This window comes from Acomys russatus, chromosome 5 (genome assembly GCF_903995435.1).
Source record: "Acomys russatus chromosome 5, mAcoRus1.1, whole genome shotgun sequence".
Taxonomy (NCBI): Eukaryota; Metazoa; Chordata; class Mammalia; order Rodentia; family Muridae; genus Acomys; species Acomys russatus.
In genome coordinates, this window is record NC_067141.1 from 60,645,667 (window position 1) to 60,669,367 (window position 23,701).

General features: G+C 47.9%; 1 protein-coding gene across 1 annotated transcript; it reads left to right on the forward strand.

Annotated features, from left to right (window-relative positions):
* The first annotated feature begins 8,230 nt into the window (after positions 1 to 8,230).
* Frat1 (FRAT regulator of WNT signaling pathway 1) lies at positions 8,231 to 9,755 on the forward strand. Its single transcript, XM_051146558.1, has one exon. The coding sequence runs from the start codon at positions 8,265 to 8,267 to the stop codon at positions 9,096 to 9,098; it is 834 nt and encodes a 277-aa protein (XP_051002515.1). The 5' UTR covers positions 8,231 to 8,264; the 3' UTR covers positions 9,099 to 9,755.
* The last annotated feature ends 13,946 nt before the right edge of the window (positions 9,756 to 23,701 follow it).

Below are 23,701 nucleotides of genomic sequence, written 5' to 3' on the forward strand. Positions count from 1 at the left end.
AGGCACAGGAACACAGGTCAAGCACATTGGGGAGCTGGCATGGGCCCCGGATGACAGCAGCAAAGGGATTGTGTGGGAGCAGAAGATAAGGTAGGCCCAGAGCTATGTGGTGCCCTGAGAAGGGAGAAAGGGGGAGCCCGGGAAGCAGTCTAAACCTGCCTTGCATAGGAGTGGTGTGTAACCTGAGCAGGCCTGGGCAGCTCGAGCAGATCTGTCAGGAGTGGATTAAAGGAAAGAGTCTGGGCTTGGACACAAATGGCACAAGGCTGGCCAAGGAAAGGAAAAGGGCATAGGCAGTGGGACAGAAATAGGGCACGAGTGCTGGCCAGGGCGCTGGAGGAAACCACCGTCAGGCCTTGGGGAACCAAAGCAAAGCAGAGAGCTCAGCCCAGTATGTGAGACCCTGGGCTGGATCTCCATTACAGGGAGGGAGGGAGAAAGACAGAGACACAGAGAAAGACAGAGATAGAGAGGGACAGAGACAGAGACAAAGGGGGGACAGAGACAAACAGAGACACAGAGACAGAAAGAAAGAGAGGGACAGAGACAGAGAGAGACAGACAGGCAAACAGACAAACAGACATGAAAAGGGGGAGAGAAAGAAGGAGAGAGGGGAAAGAAAGAGAGAGAATGAGGAAGGAAGAAAGAGAAAGAGAGAGCTTGAGAGAGAGAGAGAGAGAACTTTTTGGTGAATTCTAACCCAGATTACAGCAATATGAGAATGCCAGTCTTTGGTGCAAGTATGAACTGAGTTTAAGCTGGGCATGATAGCACACACTTGTAATCCCTGCACTCAGGAAGTGGAAGGCAGAAGGATCAGGGCATCTTCAACCACATAGTTCAAACCCAGCCTGAATGATGTGAGACTCTATTAAAAAAAAAAAAAATTAAAAGTTGAGCAAACTATACACACTGGTCCATACCTGTAGTCGCAGCTATTCAGAAGGCTAAGGCAGGAGGATTATTTAAGCATAGGAGTTCAAGACCAGTATAGGAGCCGGGCATGGTGGCACATGCCTTTTTTTGGGGGGGGGGGGGCGGGTTTCAAGGCAGGGTTTCTCTGTGTAGCCTTGGCTGTCCTGGACTCGCTTTTGTAGACCAGGCTGGCCTCGAACTCACGGTGATCTGCCTGTCTCTACCTCATGAGTGCTGGGATTAAAGAACCACTTACGGTGCTGGGCACAGTGGCGCACTCCATTAATCCCGGCTCTCAGGGAGGCAGAGGTGTTGTCGTACAAGAATTGACACACAAACCACTCCGAGCACCAATCTCAGTGAGATATTGATGGTTTATTAAATGCAACACCCAAGACTGACCATGGCCAGGGACACCACGGACTTGGGAGCCAAAATGTGACGTTGGTCTGCTTCTAAGGCAGGCTTTTTATAAGAAAAACAGTAACCAGGTAACCAGGTAGGAAGCAAGGGGGAGGGCAGCGTTACATGTTTTTATTTTTTCTTTTTTTGTGTATGGTTTTTCGGGAGAGGATTTCTCTGTGTAGCCTTGGCTGTCCTGGACTTGCTTTGTAGACCAGGCTGGCTATATCATTTTATTAGCTAAACACAAGAAGAATTGATTTTGTTCCAAGCGCGATGTCCAGGTAGCTAGGCAAAGCATTGTAAGCTGATTGGCTAGGATATAGGGACTTTCCAGTTCCCCACTGTTCTGGGAGAAAGGAACTATCAGAGTATTGTGCGTTTGTTTAAGTAGAATATATGTCATTAACTCAAGCAGAATGTTCAACAAGTATTGAATTCTAAGTAAAAGGCTATTCAAGCTCCCAGGCAGGTACAGTCCAAAAACTTGAACCTAATTTCACCTTAGGATCAAAATGGAGATGTAAAAAGAAAGATGGCTTCTGTTATGTTAAAAAAGGAAGCAGGCATTAACAAAGGAGCTATGGTTTTAAGCAGGTTACAAAAAGAGGTAGGCAGATCTCTGCGAGTTCCAGGCCAGCCTGGTCTACAAAGGGAGTCCAGGACAGCCAAGGCTACACAGAGAAACCTTGTCTCAAAAAACCAAAAACCAAAACAAAACAAAAAACAAAAAAAAAAAAAAAAAAAAAAAAAAGGAAGAAAAAGAGATAACAATATCAAATCCAAAGGTTACCGGAAGACTAAAGGAAACAATTGCGGTTAAACCACTCTTCAGAGTGTCAGGAAAACAATAAATACCGAATGTACATAAATGGGTACAAAGTTTCCTTTGGGGGAAATGAAAATGTCCTAAAATTAGACCATCGTACAAGCTGCACAGCTGGAAACATCTAACAGCCACTGAACTGCAGGCTTTAAATGGGGGAAAGTCCTAGCATGTAAATTACATCTTAAGAAATCTACTAAAAATAATCAATGTTTGGTAGTGACAGCCACTGTCTGTGTCCTACTCCAGCACTCGACACGTGATTCCACCTTGTAGGGTCCCTGAAATGGTATACATTTTCTTTTTAAAAGGTCATGGTGGGCTGAAGCGAGATAGGTTGCTTCTTTCTCACAGAGAAGAGACTCGTAAGTCAGTAAAACGTGATTTGTGTCTTTGAGTCTTCCTTGCATTCATCCCCTTTTCATCATCTCCGAGACTGAGAGGTCAACGTGACGGCCAGAGCATTTACGACATCCTCATCGCAGGCAACAAAACGGAAGATACCTCAGAGATGGATCAACACCAGCCTGGGCAACTTACTGGGACACTGTCTTAAATGTAAAAATAAAGTCCAACAAGCAAAATGATGAAAGAGAAAAGCTTGCCCTTTCCTCAGAGGAAGATGTCCCTAAGAGACAACCTGATACTCTTCACTTACACCTCACTGTCCAGAACTTAATCACATGGCTACATTTGCATACAAAAAGGAATGAGAATATAAAGACTTTCTCTTTTTGAGGGTTTTTTTTTTTTTTTTTGTATATGAATATTTTCCTGTAGGTATAGCCAGCACTTGTGTGTGTGGTGCCCACAGGAGCCAAAAATGGTTATTGGACCCCCTGAAGTTGACGTTACAAACAGTTGTGAGTAAATATTGCTTCCTATCAAGACACAATTGAATTAGATGATTAAGGATACTTTCTTTCTTTTTTTTCTTTTCTTTTCTTTTTTTTTTTTTTTTTTTTTTTTGAGACAGCATTGCTCTGTGTAGGCTTGGCTGTCCTGGACTCACTTTGTAGACCAGGCTGACCTGGGACTCATGGAGATTCACCTGCCTCTGCCTCCCGAGTGGTTGGATTACAGGCGTGTGCCACCACACTGGGCCGTAAAGGATGCTTTAACTAAGGCCTGGTCCTCATAGTGAGTTCCAGGACAGCCAGGCTACATAGTAAAACCCTGCCTCAAAAAAGAAAAGAAAATTACTTTGTTCCAGCACTCACTGTGTCATGGACTCTTTTCTCTGGTTCCTTTCACTTAACATAGTGTTCGGAAACTTCATTCAGCTACCGTCATGATATGAATGTCCCTAGGTTGGTTTTTCATTCTCTCCAAAGGACCACTTGGGCAGTTCCAATTTGGATCAATAAGGCTGCTATGATTGGCCATGATGTGGTCTGTGTGCTTGCTTCTCTTGGGTAAATATTGATTGGAACTGAGCTATATGTGTTTGTGTTGGGTTGTACAAAAATCTAACCTCCAGACTTTTCCCCAAAATTGTTGTACCGTGTTTCCTTTTTTCATACCTACAATAATGTATCAGGCTTAGACATTTCTTATATTTATTCATTCTATTTCATGTGTGGGTGTTTTGTCTTCATGTATGTACACATACCACATGCATGCTCAGTGCCCATGGTGGTCAGAAGAGGGCATAAGATCCCCTGGTATGCTGGGCATGGTAGTACACACCTGTGATCCCAGCACTTGGGAGGCAGAGGCAGGTGAATTGTTGTACGTTCAAGGCCAGCCTGGTCTACAAAGTGAGTCCAAGACAGCCAAGGCTACACAGTGAAACCATTTCAAAAAACAAAAATAAAAAATAGAAAAAAAAAAAAAATCCCCTGGTACAAGAGTTACAGATGTGGTAAACCACAACGTGGGTGCTGGGAAATGAACCCTGGTCCTCTGAAGTACAGCAAGTGCTCTTAACCACTGAGCCATCTATTCAGCCCTGTGAACGTATATATTTGGGGGGCGGGGTTGATTTGTTTTGTTTTTTATTTTGGTTTTGGTTTGGTTTGGTTTGGTTTTGGTTTTTTTCGAGACAGGGTTTCTCTGTATAGCCTTGACTGTCCCGGTCTCACTTTGTAGACAAGGCTGACCTCAAACTCACAGCGATCTGCCTGCCTCTGCCTCCCCAAGTGCTGGGATTAAAGACATGAGCCACCATGCTAGGCTAAAAACCCCATAAATTATAAACTGCTGTATTTAAATTGTTTCAGGTTCCCTGTCTCGTTTTATTTATTTATTTATTTTTCTTCTAATTTGGCCTCAGCCTCCTTGTTTATTTATTTATTTATTTATTTTTAATCTTTTTTGGTTTTTTGAGACAGGGTTTCTCTGTGTAGCATGGCTGTCCTAGAGTTGCTTTGTAGACCAGGCTGGCCTCGAACTCACAGCGGTCCGCTTAATTATTTACTTTTATTTTATGTGCACTGGTATTTATCCACATCTGTGTAATGGTATGAAATCCTATGGAACTGGAGTTACAGTTGTAAGCTTCCATATGGGTGTTGAGAATTGAAACTTGGTCCTATGGAAGAACAGCAGTGTTCCTAACTGCTGAGCCATTGCTCCAGCATCTTTATTTTTATTTTTCTGAGACAGGATCTCATATAGCCCAAGCTAATCTCTAACTTGCTCTGCAGCAGAAACTGGCCTTGAACTCCCAACCCTTTGATCTCTGTCTTCCAGGTTCTGGGACTATGGGCATGTGCACCATACCTGGTTCCCTATCTTACTTAATACACCTGATAAAGAGCTACCTTGACCATAGGTTCATGAACAATGAATAAAAATGAGGAGGAAACTTATCAAATAAACTAAATGAAAAGACTTTTCTATGATGAAATATAATTTTCAACAAAGCAGGAATACAAAGGAATGTCCTCAGCTTATAAAAGCCATCAGTTTGGGGCTGGAGAGCTGGCTCATCGGTTAAGAGCACTGACTGCTCTTCCAGAGGTCATGAATTCAATTCCCAGCAACCACATGGTGGCTCACAACCATCTATAATATGATCTGATGCCCTTCTCTGGCCTGCAGGTGTACATGCAGGAAGAGCTCTGTATACATAATAATAAATAATAAATAAATCTTAAAAAAAAAAAAAAAAGCCATCAGTTTGAGTCCAGGATAGCCAAGGCCACATAGAGGAACCCTGTCTCAAAAAACAAAACAAAACAAAACAAAACAACAACAAAAAAAAGCCATCAGTTCAAAACCCACAGCCTACATCAAAGATCATGATTTCCCTAATCATAAAGATGAACATGTCTGTTATCATCACTTCTATCTAATCTTGCTTATAGAGATTCTAAGTAGGGAAATGAAGACATAAAATAAATGGCATCTAAATTACAAAGAAAAAAAAATGCTCGGAGTGCCAAATGCCTGCAATCCCCACCCATAGGAGGCCAAGACAGGAGGATTGTCAGAAACTCTAAGACACTCTGAACTACACAATGAGATCCTGCCTCAGAAATGGGGCTGGGGTGGGGGTGGGGGCGGATTATTTATCTGTCAATGATTAATTTTAATTTTTTTTTCCGAGACAGGGTTTCTGTGTAGCTTTGGCTGTCCTGGACTCGATTTGTAGACCAGGCTGGCCTTGAACTCACAGCGATCCACCTGCCTCTGCCCACCCCCCTTCCACCCATGCTGGAATTAAAGGCGTGTGCCACCACACCCAGCTAATTTTAATTTTATAACTCTGTAGAAGTGCAGCTTGCCTAGATTTGGACGTTCGATTACTTTCCCCAAACTGGCTCTGTTATAAGCAAGGAGCTGTAGCAGAGCCAGAACCTAGCACTTGGGAGGTCGAGGCAGGAGGATCAGGAGGAGTTCAAGACCGTCTTCAGCTACAGAGTGAACTCTAGACTGGATGGGGCTACAGGAAACTGTGTCTCAAACACTAAGGGTAGGGGAGACTGGTTTTTCCTCTGTTCGGACATTCTTTCCTCTACACTTGACAGAAATGAACCAAATTCTCTTTTTAAATGTTTAAAGTTACATTTATTTATTTAACATGTGAAAAAGGCGTTGAAGTGGAAGGACAATTTGTAGGCGTTCTTTCCTTCCGGCAAGGGTCCTGAGCACTGCACTCAGGTCCTCAGTCCCAGTGGGAGGCATTTTTTCTCTTAGTCATCTCATCAGCCACCCAATTCTCCTTCTTCTTCTTCCTCCTCCTCCTTCTTCAGCGTGTATGGGTGTTTTGCTTGCGCGTGTGCCAGTGCACCACACGTGTCCCTTGTGCATATAGAGGCCAGAAGAAGGTCTTATATCCTCTGGAACTGGAGTTGAAGATTGTTGTGAGCCTCTGGAAATGCTGAGAACAAACAGGTCCTCCAGAAGAGTAGCCAGTGTTCTTAACTGATGGGCCACCTCTCTCGTCGTTTACTTACTTTTGAGCTCAGTCTCACTATTTTGTCTCAAACTAATCTAAAACTCACTGGTTTGAGCAATCTTCCCACCTCTGCCTCTCCAACCAAGGGCAAGCCAGGCCCCTGAGCTTGGCTCCTGCACAGAACTAGAAAGTAGCTGCCTGCACACTTCATTGGCCTGTGTGCCTGTGTGCAAATGCTTTGTGACTAATTTTGTTTTGTTTTGTTTTATGAGACAGGGCTTCTCTGTGTAGCCTCAGCTGTCCTAGACTCACTTGGTAGACCAGGTTGGCCTCGAACTCACAGCGATCGGCCTGCCATTGCCTCCGGAGTGCTGAAATGCTTTGTGGCTAATTTTAAAGCAACTTTATATTGTACAATTTACATATTACAAAGTCCACTCCTTTTTTTTTGTTTTGTTTTGTTTTGTTTTTTAAGTTTACAATTCATCTTTCCTCCTCCGCCCCCCAGTGGTGAAACAGAAATTAGGACACAAGAGTTCATGCGGCCAGGTTGGCCTTCCGTTTGCTATTTAGCCAGGAATGGTTGTGAACTTGTGATCCGCCCGCCTCTGCCTACTGATACATTGTCACCACACAGATGTCCGCTCCCCATTGTAAGGTGGAGGCAAGAGGATCAAGACTTCAAGGTTATCTTCAGCTACACAGCCAATCCAAGGGGACGCGCCAGGCCCTGCCGCAAAATAAATAAATATTTAAAAAAAAAGACTTGGTTAACCATTAATTCAACGATACTATCCGGAACAATTAAGATGGTCTGGGCTCTGCCTTTATATAAACAGCTCACCATTTCCCTCCCTCGCTATCCTTTATAGGGGACTATTCTCCATTTGGCTGGCGAATTCCTATAACACACACACACACACACACACACACACACACACACACACACACACACACTTTCCATATTACAGTTCCTTACAAAGGGCCAGTAGTCGAGGCAGCCCCAAGACGCCTTGGGGGCCCAGTCAAGAAACACTAATATGTGGGCATTTCGAGGCCCTTTCAACTCAGCCATCCACATCAGACAAGGTCTCCATCCTCCTTTCCATCTTTGACAATGTTCTTTCCCTAATCGCCAAATCCATTCCTATCCTCACTCCCTCTCCTTTCCATCCTCGCCTGAACCTTAAAAAACAAAAAACAAAAAAAACAAAAAAAACAAATCAAATAAACAAAAAACAAAACAAACAAAAAAAAACCGCCACCTCCTAAACCAAACCACTTGACGAGCTGAGGGGAGTATGTGGAGGTGTGTGTGGAAGTGACTGTGTGTGGAAGGAACCAATCGAGTCCTCCAAGGTGTCCATCTTCTGAAAGGCCAATTAGGCCTAGCCGAGAGAATCAGAATCAGCTTTCCAGTGCATCCCCGTACACAGTAGGCACACCAATAAGCTTCGGGAGCAACCAGGCTCCACTCTGTGCCCTGGTCCTGCAGGCTCCCCACTGCCAAGGACACAGCACCCCCCGGTCCGGCGCGGTGGTAGGAGCCGCGCGACGTCACCCATTGTTTACAAATCAACCCGAGCCGGCTGCGTTCCGGCTCCCGCGGCTCGGAGACGCGCAGTGCGACTGCCCGGTGGTCCCGGCTTCCGCGTCCCAGGCCCGACCCGGCCCGGGCCTCCGCCCCGCTTCCACCCCAGCCACGGCCCGCCGAACCCGCGGGCACTCGAGCCGCCAGCGACGCCCGCACAGCCGCGGGGGCCCGGGCGGGGGGCCATGCCGTGCGGGCGGGAGGAGGAGGAAGCCGGCGACGAGGCGGAGGGGGAGGAGGACGACGACAGCTTCCTCCTGCTGCAGCAGTCGGTGACTCTGGGCGGCTCGGCGGACGTGGACCAGCTCATCGCCCAGATCGGCGAGACGCTGCAGCTAGACGCGGCGCACGAGGGTCCGGCCTCGCCGTGTGCTGCCCCGGACCCCCCGCCCCCGCCCCCGCGGGTGTTGGCGACGCTGCCGGCTGACACGGCCCGGGCCCCAGCGAGGCGGTTGCTACGGCCGGCAGCGCCTGCGGAGGCCCGGGACCCGGCGCCCCCGGGAGCCGTGCGCTGCGTGTTGGGAGAGCGCGGGCGCGTGCGGGGCCGGGCGGCGCCCTACTGCGTGGCGGAGCTCGCCGCGGGCCCCAGTATGCTGTGTCCTCTGGCCCCGCAACCCGGCCTTGAGGGGCCCCCAGGGACCGACAAGTCAAGCATCCCGCAGCCTCTGTCCGGCCCGTGCCGGCGGGGTTGGCTCCGGAGCTCAGCCGCGTCCCGCCGCCTGCAACAGCGACGCGGATCTCAGCCCGATTCCCGCACGGGCGACGACGATCCGCACCGGCTCCTGCAGCAGCTCGTGCTCTCGGGAAACCTCATCAAGGAGGCGGTTCGGAGGCTTCATTCGCGACGGCTACAACTACACGCAAAGCTTCCCTCGCACTCGTTCCTCGGGCCTCTGTCAGCCCCGGTGCATGAGCCGCCTTCGCCCGGGAGCCCTCGCGCGGCCTGCAGCGACCCAGGCGCTTGCGCGAGGAGGGCGCGGCTCAGAACTGGAGAGGACCTTCTTGTCCCTGGCAGCTAACAACCAAGGTGGCCACAGCACCAGCCTCTAGCTGGGTACCAAGGGGTTCATCCAGGGCTGCACCTCGCCCCGGCTAGTGGAGGACTCGAGCATTTGAAAACAGGAAAATAAGCTAAGGAAGACAGCCGAAAGATCGCAAATATTTTTATGGGGTAACTAAAGTTGAGAGCTCCAAACTGTTTGAAATCCACGACTTAGGCTTGTTTAAGGCACATTTTTATAGAGCGCACCGCGGGCTGTCAGCAGGACTCCTTTTTTGGCATGATCCGACCTAATTGCTGCAATTCCACGCAGACTCCTGGGCAAGCGGGCGACCACGTGGCCACGGTGCATGCTCTCAAAATCGGATCAGCCAGCCCGAGAACGAAGAACGATGATCCAGTTACTGTACTTTTCAGGACTGGTTCCTGATCCACTTTGGTGGGAGGGGTGACAAGAGGACATAATTTTGGGAAGCACCCCAAAATGCCACACGTGAACATTTTACGACAGTTTAAAAGACCATCTCTTATCTTGCGGTGCTGGTTTCAATGTAAAACATGCGGTACCACGAAAGGACCCTCAGGCTGAATAGAAGTAACTTTTCCTGTTCCTTTTTTTGCACCTGATTGCTGTTACTGGAGTGATAAGGGAAAGTTGTACCCCACGGGTGTCGGGTGGGGGGCAGCAGTGAGCGGTGTTGCGTGATACGATATGGTGAAGCTGAAGCACGTAGTGGACTTTCCTGCCTTCCTAAAGTGTGTTTTTACAGGCGACCCGTCCCTCCTCGGGTTCAAGGTCACTGTTTCTGGGTACACCATATTGTGGGGTTCCAGCACAGAGAGACTAACCGGGTTGACTTGCTGGGAGAAGAGCACACTGTTTTGCAAATGCTGGGGTCCCCTGAGGAAGCGCGCCACCTCCTGGAGCCGGGGTGGGGGGTTGGGGGATGGGCGTCTGTGCTTCGCCTCTGAGGCCACCTCGCTGCTGCTCCTCTCGCCTTGCACAGAAACTGTCTTGAGACAGTGGCCCCCTTGCCTCTGCTGCCCTACTCAAGCGGGGTGGCGCTGACAATCCTAGTGGACTGGGTAGGTTCCACATAACAGGCACTCCAGGGACACAGCTTGGGACACCGTCTCACACAGCCGCTTATAATGGGCTCTCGGGGCCATTTGTAATAACAGCTGCAGTTCCCCGGATAGACGGAGTTGATTTCCTCCTCCGGATCCTCCCCCAGCTGTGCCAGCTCGCCTTTGTAAGTGAAGGAAACCGAGTAGAAAATGTGACCCTCCAAATGGAAAAGCTGCAGGCTTTTTGCTGTTGTGGCTGTGAAGTGCTTGGAAATTCTGTTCACTCTGAGCGACCGCTTCGTTTTAGTATTACCGAGTCAGTGGCTTGTTCAGCATCCAGATGTGACTATTGACGTATCTACACTTCGCACCGGAGTGACTGGTATTGTGTTTGTCCTGATTATAGGATTTTAACTTAACTGAAATAACTGTTTTTGAATAAATGTGTGGGGTTTTTTTTGTTTGCTTTTATTTTGTACTTGCCTCCAGTGGGAAAGATGTACAGAAGACATCTCTCTGATCTCCATAAACATGAAAACACTTGAAATCCCTGTCAGTCTGCCTCTCGGATAGTAATTAGAGACCTTTGTGTCTGAGCAGCTCACTAGTTAGACAAGGTCTGCGCAGCTGGGTGTGTGTCAGGGCTGGCATGAAATTAAATGAAAGTGAGGTCAGGTTTTGGACCAATCCCATTCACCAAACCTCAGAGCCCTTTGGGTGTGTGTGTGGGGGGGGGGTGGGATAACATCAGATCACCAGGTCTGCAGTCTGGGACGCTTACTGCCCCTCCTCCCCGCCCCTTTCTGGCGCCATTAAGTGAGCTGGTGATAAGGCGCTACTCAAGATGGGAACCCGATGGTAGGAGCACTGTTTGAGATGTCACTAAATGAATCCTCTCTCTTGGCCGTTAGTGCATTTACTCCCATTCTGTTCCAGCAATGACACAACCACTGCTTCGATCGGTCCCCTCAAGGAAGGAGCTGAGTTGGGTAGCAGAAAGGGTGCCTAGTTTTTACATCCACTTATGAAGTGGGGGACGGGCCCTTGGAGAAGCATGGGGACTCTGGTTTTTCCATTTCCTTGCCTGTGCAGCAGGGACAGCCCTACCCAGTTCTGTGTGATGGCTGCCCAGCATATGGGAGAGAACGGTCTCTGGCCCTTCCTTTCCAGAACTGGCTCCAAATAGCCAGGTGACTGGGGTCCTCAATGTTTGGTTCAACAGAAACCCATTCATTGAGATTGCTCTATCTTGTGTCCTCCTGTCAACTCCTGTTTGACTCAGTGTACATCTTAAAGACGCCAGATACGTAGTCTCTGAGGGGCATCTCAAGTAGGTCATTTCCCAGGACCTGCCCAGCAAGGAAAGGATGTCTGTGGGAGTCTCGCAGACAGTGCAGTGCTGAGGTTCCCAGCCAGAGTCCTTAGTTATGAAGGGACTTCTCAGAGGTCTGGGTCTGAGCCATCCAGGGCTTTCTCTCCCTTCCCAAACTGGTTGTGATGCAGGCCAGCTTCTTGGAAGAGCTGGATTCTTGGAGGCATGGTAGTTCATGTTTATGTTCCAGCACTTGGTAAGCTGAGGCAGAAGGATTTCTGCAAGTTCCCGGCCAGCCTAGACTACGGGAGGAGACCATGCCTATAAATTAATACGCAGCCAGAGCTCACACCCAGTACTGTTCCTCCCTGGAAAAATGAAACGGGAACCAGGCTTGATATGTGCTCATAATTCCAGCACTTGGGAAGGCACAGGCAGGTGAGTCAGGAATTCAAGGTTACATATTGGAGCCAGCTTGGGCTTGATAAGGCCCTTTCTTACTATAAGGCGTGTGTGTGTGTGTGTGTGTGTGTGTGTGTGTGTGTGTATAAACATTATCCATGAGGTACTTTAAATGCAGTACAGTTCTTTTTTTTTTTTTTTTTGGTTTTTCGAGACAGGGTTTCTCTGTGTAGCCTTGGCCATCCTGGACTCACTTTGTAGACCAGGCTGGCCTCGAACTCACAGCGATCCGCCTGCCTCTGCCTCCCGAGTGCTGGGATTAAAGGCGTGCGCCACCACGCCCGGCAGGAATAGGTCAATTTATATGTGATTTTGTTATTAGAACTACATATGCCTATGTGCACCAAGGTTAGTGGGTTGAACCCCAGCGTTTCATGAAAATTAGGCAAGATATACCCTAATGTATATGGTTATATTAGGCCATTCTATAGATGATCTGTAGCCCAGGAACATGGGCCAGACAAAGTGATTCTCTTACGTCACTGGTGACTGATAGCTATCAGGCTAGAAGCCAGACCTGGGGCTCCCAGTTCAGGCCGCCTTCCAGGTGCCCCGCGCCGTTACAGCCATTACAAAAGGTCCAACTTTGTCTACTGGGTCCTTCTGCGTGTAAATGGTACCTCTGTGGCTGTCCAAATTGCTGACCTTGACATCAGAATCCTGGAAAACGTCTCAAGCATGCAGACTGAGCTGTGGAATGCCAGGAATGCTGGAACCCTTTTGATTTTCTGAGACAGGGTCTCCTATAGCTCAGGCTGGCTTTCAACTCGCTCTGTAACAAAGGCTGGCCTTGAGCTTTGTTTGTTTGTTTGTTTTTCGAGACAGGGTTTCCCTGTGTAGCTTTGGCTGTCCTAGACCAGGCTGGCCTTGAAATCACACTGATCCACCTGCCTCTGCCTCCCAAGTACTGGGATTACAGGCGTGTGCCACCACTCCCGGCTGGCCTTGAGCTTTGGATCATCCACTTCAACCTCCAAGTACTGAGGTCACAGGTGTTACTGTGTCCTGAGGGTTGAGCCCAGGGCTTCCTGCATGCTAGGCAAGAATCTACAGCCAAGACTACCTCCTTTGGCCAAAATAAGCATTTTCTTACAACATAATCTGCATACTATGAAGACAGCTGATAACAGAAGATGCCCGGGTGAGACAAAACACTAAAGCTACAAACTGAATGAAACAACTAAAATTAGCCAACTAGCAAATAAGTGATTTTGGATTTAAAAAAAAAAAAAAAAGGTGCACCTTATAGAACACTCCGAAATCTGCCACCCTAAGATCATTCTAAACTTGACTTAAATGCTCTTTGAATTCAATTTTTATCTCCGCCCCCCCCTCCCCCTGCTTTTTTTTTTTTTCTTTTTTTCTAGTTCTTTTCCCAGCTTAGAAGCAGGAACATGGAATGAAGATCAGACAACACTTTCCTATCCAGCAAAGTCTATGTTGAACCCTGTGATCCCTTCCTCCCAATCAGAAGAGAGTTGCCTTGGCAACCAAATTACTAACTCACTCAATTAGCGACCTACTCCCCCCACCCCCCCTATTCCACCAATGCTCAGTAATCACAGAATGTCAGCCCCAGAGAGCTCAGGCTTTGCAGGCTGCCCGCCCCGCCCTCCAGAGATGGAGGTGCATGCCACGCAATACTGTGAAAGCTGGTACAGGCATAGAAGAAAAACTCTCCTGGGCAGTGTTCCCCAATCCATATCTGAAAGGAGTGTCAATGACCTGCTCTTGTGTTTCTCAGACACAGGAAGCAAAGGCTGGGCTCTATAGACAGTCCTCTGAGGCTAGCTGTGTGCTTTGGAACAGGGTCTACAAGCTCATTATGTCAAAAAAATTCATCTGAAAAACGGGATAAGTACAGAGCCTAATTTGTAGAATTGTGAGAGATTTGACAGTCCATAGGAAGGAAATGGAAAAATAAAACATTCCTGTTTGCTTCTCTCTATCTCTCTCTCTCTCTCTCTCTCTCTCTCTCTCTCTCTCTCTCTCTCTCTCTCTCTCTCTCTCTGGGTATGGGGTGTCTTGTGCAGCCCAGATTTTTTTTTTTTTTTTTTTTTGGTTTTTTGAGACAGGGTTTCTCTGTGTAGCCTTGGCCATCCTGGACTCACTTTGTAGACCAGGCTGGCCTGGAACTCACAGCGATCCGCCTGCCTCTGCCTCCCGAGTGCTGGGATTAAAGGCGTGCGCCACCACGCCCAGCTGTGCAGCCCAGATTGACCCTCACTTACTCTACAGCCAACGCTCACCCTGCATTCCCCATGCTCTTGCTTCTGTCTCTCAAGAACTGGGATTGTAAGTAGTTGGCACTACCTCTGGTTCAGGACACTGACCGCTTTGGTCAGGCATGGTGATGCACACACCTTTAGTCCCAGCACTTGGGAGGCAGAGGCAGGTGGATGTCTGTGAGTTCGAGGCCAGCCTGGACTACAAAGGGAGTCCAAGGCAGTCAAGGCTACACAGAGAGACCCTGTCTCAGGGGGCTGGCAAGACATCTCAGTGAGTAACGGTACTTACTGCCATTTCTGAAAACCTGAGTCTGATCCCTGGACCCACATGGTAGAAAGACAGAACCAGCTCCCATAAGTGTCACAACCCTGTGTGTGCTGTGGCACATGCATGCCCACACACATACACATAAAATTAATGTTTAAAAAAAGACACAGGGAGCCGAGCGGTGGCGCATGCCTTTAATCCCAGCACTTGGGAGGCAGAAGCAGGTGGATCACTGTGAGTTCAAAGCCAGCTTGGTCTACAAAGTAAGTCAAGGACAGCCAAGGCTACACAGAGAAACCCTGTCTCGAAAAACCCAAAACAAACAAAAAAGACCACCACCACCAACAACAACAACAAAAAAGACACAGGGAAGCCAGTGAGGGGACACACACCCATAATCCCAGTGCTTGGGAGGTGGAGGGAGGAGAATGACAAGTTCAAGGTCATCCTTGCTTATATGGCAAGTTCAAGGGCAGTTTGAGCCACATGAGCGCCTGTCTCAAGTCACAAACCAAAAAGGCGCAGAGACTGGGCTTAGAGCTCAGGGGTTGCATGCACAAGGCCCTGGGTCTGACCTGCATCACTTCAAACCTGTCTCCCCTGAGGTCAGACCACTGGATGTCAACCCCAGTTGCAGTTTCACAGGAAAGTGTTAATGGTAGCTGAGACTAAAGACACTGTCCAGATGTTCACTAAGGGAGGAGCAGAGGTCACGTTCTAGCCAAACCAGGGAAACAACTTGTTTGGACTGTGTACAGCTGAGGCAGTTGGATTATCACAAGCAAAGTGTAAAGTGTGCAGTAAAGTCGGCCTGGGGCGCAGCTCTCATGCCCCCCCCCCCTTTCTTACTAGAAAGCCCACCTTCTTCTAATTCAATTTCTCTGCTCAGCTAAAGCTCAGCTTGCCTGTCCTCTGTGCTTCTGTATAATTTGTGCTGAGAAAAATCATGTAATTGTGTCCCAGGAATTGTGTTCCAGTTCATTTTGTTCCCCGCTTCATCTTATTTACTGTCATTACAGGGCTATCTCGGGGACCCATATGTGTATGTCTCCTTCCCAAAGAGATTATATATTCTTTGATGGCAACAGAATGACAAAGTGAAGAGGATGTTTTAGGCAGATTGTTGAGCCACATGACATGGGGAATGGACTGGGGCTGAGGGGGACTATTTATGGTCACCCAGATCCGTGGCTGCCTATTACAGCAACCAGGCACCAGGTGATAAAGACCCCAGATGGTTAGGAGGAGGAAATGCAAGAGACGTCTCTAAATGAAAACCCACATTACAGTACCACATAGCCTTAAAATGCTGTTGTAGCCAGGCTGCCTGGCTCCTTCCTATAACCCTGGGTAGTTTTCTTCACCTCGATAGTCATAACAAGAGGTCCCACCTGACAGGATTGTTGTGACACTAGTAAAAAAAAAAAAAAAATCACTCAGGCCCGCCCCCACCCCAAACAGGCTGCATGTAGTACTACTGCTTGGGTGTTGGCATTCAGTAAATATTTGCAGAGCAAACACATGGGAGTGGTGGCAGCAGTGTGGTACAAGCCCGGGAAGTCTGAAATCGGTGGGACAGAAGGACAGAGCCTGGAAAGGAAGAAGAGGAAGCTGAAACCGCTGCGGCAGAGGGGCGGCGTGTTTGTCCAGTAGCTGTGTAGCTCTGGGTTTAATAGCTGGCACTGTGCTGGCGCACGCCTTTAATCCCAGTACTCGGGAGGCAGAGGCAGGCGGATCACTGTGAGTTCAAGGCCAGCCTGGTCTACAAAGTGAGTCCAGGATGGCCAAGGCTACACAGAGAAACCCTGTCTCAAAAAACCAAAAAAAAAAAAAAAAAAAAAAAAAGCTGGCACTGTAAAGCAAAAATCACAAAAAGAGAAACCAGCTAAGGGAAGAGTTCCTCAGCCAGCAAAAGAGAGAGAGCAAACATGCGTAATTGAAGATAAGTAGGGGGTGGGGAGGGAGCAATTAAGGGAGCCACTCTGAAGGCCCAGGATCCTGGCAGAGGTAGGGGTGGGGGGAGGGATTATGTGTTGATAGTTTATATGACAGCACCCTGGATCACAAACTGACCTACTATGGAGTCCTAGGATCCCACCAGGAGTTAAATCAACTTTCTATGTAACCTTGTAGCCTGGGAAATGTTTCTATGAATCAATTGTCTGTAGCTAATGCTACAACAACAACAACAACAACAACAAAAAAACAAAACCTGAAGTTGAGACCAAGGAGTTTAGCAACTGTCTCTGCTTATCAACTGCTAACTGACTTAGGGAGGTACCAGCCTACCCCCAGTTGACAGGCTGCCCAGGCAGTTTGTTTGACTTATTGATTTGGGTGGGTTAAAAAGGCACAAGCAGGTTATCGTCCTCCTCCCTTCGCCCTGCCTCTGCCTGTTTCTGTTTAACTGTCAAAATTAGATCTCACAGCCTACTACTGAAAAAGGCTTCCCTAGATTGCTCCTGAAAATTTTTTTCCCCCAGATACTGAAGTCAAAAACAGAAGCCTCTTTCTTCCTTCCCTTTAAAAATAAATGTGCTTTATTTTATGGGAGCAATACAAGCCCTTTTCTTTAAATGTACCTTAAATAGTACTTTTTTTCCCCCCTAGCTGGGATGAGGGTGGGAGGAACTCAGTATGGGTGTTCAAGAAATCAAGATCTGGACTGGAGAGATTGCTCAATGGTTGAAAGCTCTTGAACCTTCAAGGTGGCTAAATTGTTAAAGAGCCACCTGCTTCTGCCTCCCAAGTGCTGGGATTCAAAGTGTGTGCTGTGCCACCACCACCACCTGGATGAAAAAAAAAAACTTTTTTTTTTTTTTTGTTTTTCAAGACAGGGTTTCTCTGTGTTAGTCCTGGCTGTCCTGGACTTGCTTTGTAGACCAGGCTGGGCTCGAACACACAAAGATCCGCCTGCCTCTGCCTCACAAGTGCTAGGATTGAAGGCCTGCACCAAACCACCACGTCCAGCTGAAAAAAATACTTTTAAAAAGGGCTGGTGAAGCCGGGCGTGGTGGTGCACGCCTTTAATCCCAGCACTCGGGAGGCAGAGGCAGGCGGATCGCTGTGAGTTCGAGGTCAGCCTGGTCTACAAAGTGAGTCCAGGACAGCCAAGGCTACACAGAGAAACCCTGTCTCAAAAAACAAAAAAAAAAAAAAAAGGGGGCTGGTGAAGGCTGGGGGGTGGCGCACGCCTTTAATCCCAGCACTCAGGAGGCAGAGGCAGGTGGATTACTGTGAGTTTGAGGCCAGCCTGGTCTACAAAGAGAGTCCAGGACAGCCAGGCTACACAGAGAGACCCTGTCTTGAAAAACAATAACAACAACAAAAAGGGCTGGTGACATAGCTTAAGAGGTAAAGGTGCCTGCTGCCAAGCTTGATAATCTAAGTCTGATTCCTGAAACCCACATGACAGAAGGAGCACTAACTCACAAGCTGTTTACACACACACACACCTTTTCCGGCTGTAATGGTGTAGACCTGTATTCATAGACCGGGACTGGAGAGATGGCTCAATGGTTAGAAGCACTTTTTTGTGCCAGGCAATGGTGGCATACCTTAGGAGGCAGAGGCAAACTTCTGAGTTTGAGGGCAGCCTGGTCTACAGAGCAAGTTCCAGAACAGCCAGGGTTACACAGAGAAACCCTGTATGGAAATACAAACAAACAAACAAAGCACTTATTGTTTTTGCACAGGGTACAGGTTCAATTCCCAGCACACACATGGTGGCTCACTAACATCTGTAACTCTAATTCCAGAGGACGTGTCCTCTTCTGACCTTTGTGGGTACCCCTGCACACATACTGTACAAATATACATGCTAACAAAAATCTCATACACATAAAACAAAATAAAATATAAATCTAGCCTGGCATGGTAGTACATGCCTTTAATCCCAGCACTCAGGAGGTAAAGGCAGGCAGATCTTTGTGAGTTAGAGGCCAGCTCGGTCTACTAAGTGAGTCCAGGACAGCCAGATCTATTACATGGAGAAATCTTGTCTTGAAAAAACAATTAAAAAAAACAAAAACAAAAACAAAGCCGGGCATGGTGGTGCACGCCTTTAATCCCAGCACTCGGGAGGCAGAGGCAGGCAGATTGCTGTGAGTTTGAGGCCAGCCTGGTCTACAGAGTGAGTCCAGGACAGCCAATATACAGAGAAACTCTGTCTCAAAAACTCAAAAAAAAAAAAAAAAAAAAAAAAAGTTCAAGATTATGTTCAAAACTAGCAAGGTTGTGATGGTCAGGCCTTTAGTCCCAGCACTCAGGAGGAGAGGTACGCAGATCTCTGAGTGCAAGGCCAGCCAGGTCTACAGAACAAGTTCCATGACAGCTGTCTTGAAAAAAACAAAAACAAAAAAAATCATGTTCAGAGCCGGGCGTGGTGGCGCACGCCTTTAATCCCAGCACTCGGGAGGCAGAGGCTGGCGGATCGCTGTGAGTTCGAGGCCAGCCTGGTCTACAAAGTAAGTCCAGGATGGCCAAGGCTACACAGAAACCCTGTCTCAAAAACAAAAACAAAAAAATCATGTTCAAAACAAATGAATAAAAAGATACTAATTAAAGGTGCTGAAAAGGGGGAAATGAACTTCAGTGTTCAAAAAGTACCAGTGGAGGTCACTGACCAAGATCTAGCGCCCTGTGCCCTGGCTATCTGTGGCCTGAGGGCTCACCACAGAGACATCATGAACACAGCTGCTCAGCTATTGTGCTCTTGAATCCAGCAGCTCACTCCTCAGGGTCCTGGGTTCTACTCCTACTTTCTGTCTGCTTCTGGGTGTATTCTCATCTTTCTCCCAGAAAACTGATGAGCTGGTCTTTACACGGTGCTTAGGGCACAGCCTGGCTCTTGGTAACCACTAAGTACATTAGCCAGTGTTATTGTTGTCATAGGACCATTTCCCAGGCTCTAGCAAGCTATCTTAGTCTCAACTGCCGAATCTTTATCATCAGCCCTTATCACTCAAGTCAGAGCCATTTGAGACTCTGGGCTGCTGTCCCTGCAACTTTTGTCATGAGTGTCCTAACCAACCCTCCCCACCAACAACTCAAGTCACCTGACACAAGCCAGCTTCTCTTTGTCACTTCCCTAGAGCTGTGGTCCCTCTGGTTCAGTATTACAGAATGTTATCAGGGCAACTTAGGCACCAGCCAGTTGAGAAGACAGGAGGCATTACAACCCTGCCTCTCCCCATTGTTCTGTGGCCATCATTCTAAAGGAACAAGTGTCCCAGCCAAAGCCATTACTGGGCTGAGTACTAGGAATGGGCCATTCCAAGGTGCAGTATTTTTAGAGATGGCCTTTGCATCCTCTGGTGATCTCACTGAGACACCGAGACAGGAACCGTGTCTAGGTACTCTCCAGCTTTTATGAACCACTACCAGAAACTGGAGAGTTCTGGTCAAAGCCCAAGCTGCTGTAAAGACCATGGCTAACAATGAGCATGTGGTCATCAAACCCAGTGGAGTCCAAGGGGTCTTCTGGGGGAGACATAAAGCACTCTGAGCAGAAGGGAGTCTCCCTTAGTCTAAAATTCATGCAGGCTTTTTTAAAAAAAAAGATTTAGTTTGGCAAGGTGGCAGACTCCTGTAATCCCAGCGTTCAGGGAGGCAGAGGCAGGTGGATCTCTGTGAGTTCAAAGCCAGCCTGGTCTACAAAGCAAATGTTACACAGAGAAACCCTCTGTGTGTGTGTGTGTGTGTGTGTGTGTGTGTGTGTGTGTGTGTGTGTGTAGGAGGGAGATGCTGGGCAGTAGTGCATATGCCTTTAATCTCAGTACTTATAAGGCAGAAGAGTTCAAGGCCAGCCTGATCTACAGAGCAAGGACAGCAGAGCTATACAGAGAAACCCTATCTCGAAAAACCTAATATACTTATTTATTTTATGTATGTGAACGCTCTGTCTTCATGCATACCAGAAGAGGTCATCAGATCCTATAACAGATGGCTGCGAGCCACTATGTGGATGCTGGGAATTAAACTCAGGACCTCTGGAAGAGCAGCCATCTCTCCAGCCCTCATGCAGGCTTTGAAGGCCTTCTTGAACCCGAGAGACCATCTATTCGATGCTGGCCCTCAGGGCTAGTGGCATCACAGTCTGGGAAGAGGAATGTTGCGGAGATGAGCTGAAGGGTGGTGTTCAGGGAAAGCAACCCTCTGGACTCTCCAAGCCTGAAACCATCTGGGAGGATTTTTGTATCCAAGTTGGCAGGACATTACTCACGACATGTGGCATGTTGAAAAAGACTGGCTTGTGAGAGCTGTGCTCAGGACTGGATCTACAAGTAACAGGAGGATGACTGCAATTCTCTCCCACATTTCCCTCCTGCTCTTATGGAGGATCAGCCTTGCAAATCTAATTCTTTCTAGAACTTCCTTGGAAGCTAGATGGAAATTGTTAAAGCTGTAAGGGTTCCCTGAACAATGTTACACGCTATCGTTATTAAAATGTTTTAGCCTGGGGTTGGAGAAGTGGCTCTGCAGTTAAGAGCACTGACTGCTCTTCCTGAGGTCCTGAGTTCAATTCCCAGCAACGACATGGTGGCTCACAGCCATCTACACTGGGATCTGATGCCCTCTTCTAGCAAGCAGGTATACATGCAGACGGAGCACTCATATGTATAAAATAATATTTTTAAAATGTTTTAGTCTGGCGTAATTATCCATGCCTTTAATCCTAGCATGCAGGAAATAGGAGACTTCTGTTAGCTCCAGGCTAGCCTGGTCTACATAGCAAGTTCCAGGCCATGCAGGGATACACACACACTTTCTCTCAAACAAAACAAAAAACAGAACCAAAATATTTCTTCCTTGCCTTCACCCACCACCACCACCACCACCACCACCACCACAAAAGCCATGTGGGGCTGTGGCTTGAGGCAGGATTTGAACTTCAAAAGCCTGGAGCTGAGATTCTGCCTTTCCACTCTAATTTATAAAAGGTGCCCACCAGGGTACATGCCCATACCAGAGCTCATTTCCCTTTTCCTCTCTTAGTTCGTTGGTCCTGGAGATATCTGTCCTTGGCAGAAGTCACCATTCCAACTTCATTCTTGTAGCTGGTCCAGCCAGGCTTTGGTCACCTAGGATGTCTGCATAGGATGAAACCTCTGTTTTGAGTCCTGGGCTCATCTTACAGAGAACCTGGGATTATGAATGAAGCAGCCACATGCTGTTAGTTGTGTCTCCTAGGCTACTAACTGCTGGTCCCTTTGTAACAGGTCTCAACCCTCAAATCTGATTTTCTTCTAGGGCATCTCAAACTCCATCTCCTGTTCCATTCCCAGCAACTAGCATTCATACAGAGCGGATATACAAAATGTGTGAGAATGGGGATCCTCTTGTGAATACCCGATGAGCCGAAGTCTGCAGGACTTAAGAACCTTATTAAATCCAACTGGGGAGGATATGGTGTTAAGAAAGTCTCACCAGCCAGGCGGTGGTGGCGCACACCTTTAATCCCAGCACTTGGGAGGCAGAAGCAGGCAGATCGCTGTGAGTTCGAGGCCAGCCTGGTCTACAAAGTGAGTCCAGGATGGCCAAGGCTACACAGAGAAACCCTGTCTCAAAAAACAAACAAAAGTGTCACATGGGCTGAGTGTGTGCCTGGAATCCCAGTCATTGTAGAGGTTGAGACGGGGAGATAGATCCCAAGTTATAGAGACCAGCCTGGGCAACTTAGCCAGACTGGGATGCGGGGGGGTGGGGTCGGGGGTTGGGGGGTGATATCTGTGAGTACAAGGCCGACCTGGTCTACAAAATGAGTCCAGGACAGCCAGGACTATCACACAGAGAAACCCTGTCTCAGAAAGACAAAAACAAAAAAGCTGTGTGATGCCATACACCTATAATATGCCAGCATTTTGGAGGTTGAGGCAGAAGGATGACAAATTCAAAGCCAGGCTAGGTGGGGGAAAAGGGACTGGAAGCTGGCCCAGTAGGTAAGACACTTGTACTTGCTGCACAAACATGAGGAACTGAGTTTGCACCCTTGATACCCATACTTAAAAAAAAAAAACGTTGGACATAGTAGTGCACACCTTTAATCTCAGCTCTCAGGAGGCAGAGGCAGGGGATCACTTAGGCCAGCCTGGTCTACATAGTGACTTCCAGAACACTCATCGCTACATAGTGAGACCCTGTCTCAAAATGGGGCAGCACACACTTATAATTCCAGTACTTGAGTACTTGGGAGGCTGAGACAGAAGGACCCTGAGGTTGCTGGCCAACCAGCATAGCCGAAATTAGTGAGTTCCAACTTCAAAGAGACTGTCTCTATCCCTGTATAAAGGTGGAGAGTGACCAGGAACATACCTGTTGGTCTCTGGCTTCCACATGCATGAATACATGCACTCATGTTCAACTGCACACACATGAACAAAAAAGTACTTTTTTTTTTTTTTTCCAAGACAGGGTTTCTGTTACACAGAGCCCTGGCTGTCCTGGACTATCTTTGTTGACCAGGCTGGCCTTGAACTCACAGAGATTTCCTTGCCTCTGGTTCTCAGGGTGCTGGGATTACAGAGATTAAAGGTGTGCAATACCAAGCCACACCAGGCTCAAAAAACTGCTTTTAATATGGAAGAGGCCAGGTGTGGTGGCACAGGTCTTTAATCCCAGCACTTGGGAGGCAGAGGCAGGCATATCACTGAGTTCAAGGACAGCCTAGTCTACAAAGGTAGTCCAGGACAGGCAGGGCTACACAGAGAAACCCTGTCTCAAAAAAAAAAAAAAAAATGAAAGAGGCAGGGAAGACAGCTTAGTAGCAGAGTGCTTGCCTAGCTTCTGTGAAACCCTGGGTTCAATCATCAGTAACACACATTCGAAACTCCAAGCACAACGTTTTAACAGTCTAGACCTCAGCATCCTCATCTCTAAGTGGAACAAGTGCCTACTTCAGAGCACATATGAATTATCTGGTAGTACCAAGGATGAGCAGTTTTGAACACTTGACTCTCCCCAGCATTTATTGTTTTACAAATGAGGGGAGGGGAGCCGTGTCGCTGGGCTGGGGGGGGGCAGGGGGGGGGAGGGGGTATGTGCTGGGGAGCGGCAGTGACAGTGACTTGCTTATAACAAAGCTGGGAGGACAGCACTGAGTGAAGCTGGACTCCTTCAGCACTAGGTAGCTCGATGTGTTGGGTACTGTGAGGTGACACAGCAAGAGGTGTCCCCCAGAGGACTTGGTAGCAGAGGTAGTACCAACAGATTTATCCAGGTGAGACATGCCAAGAGCTTTATGTCCATAATCTTAGCACAGGGAAAACTGAGGTAGGATTCTTGCA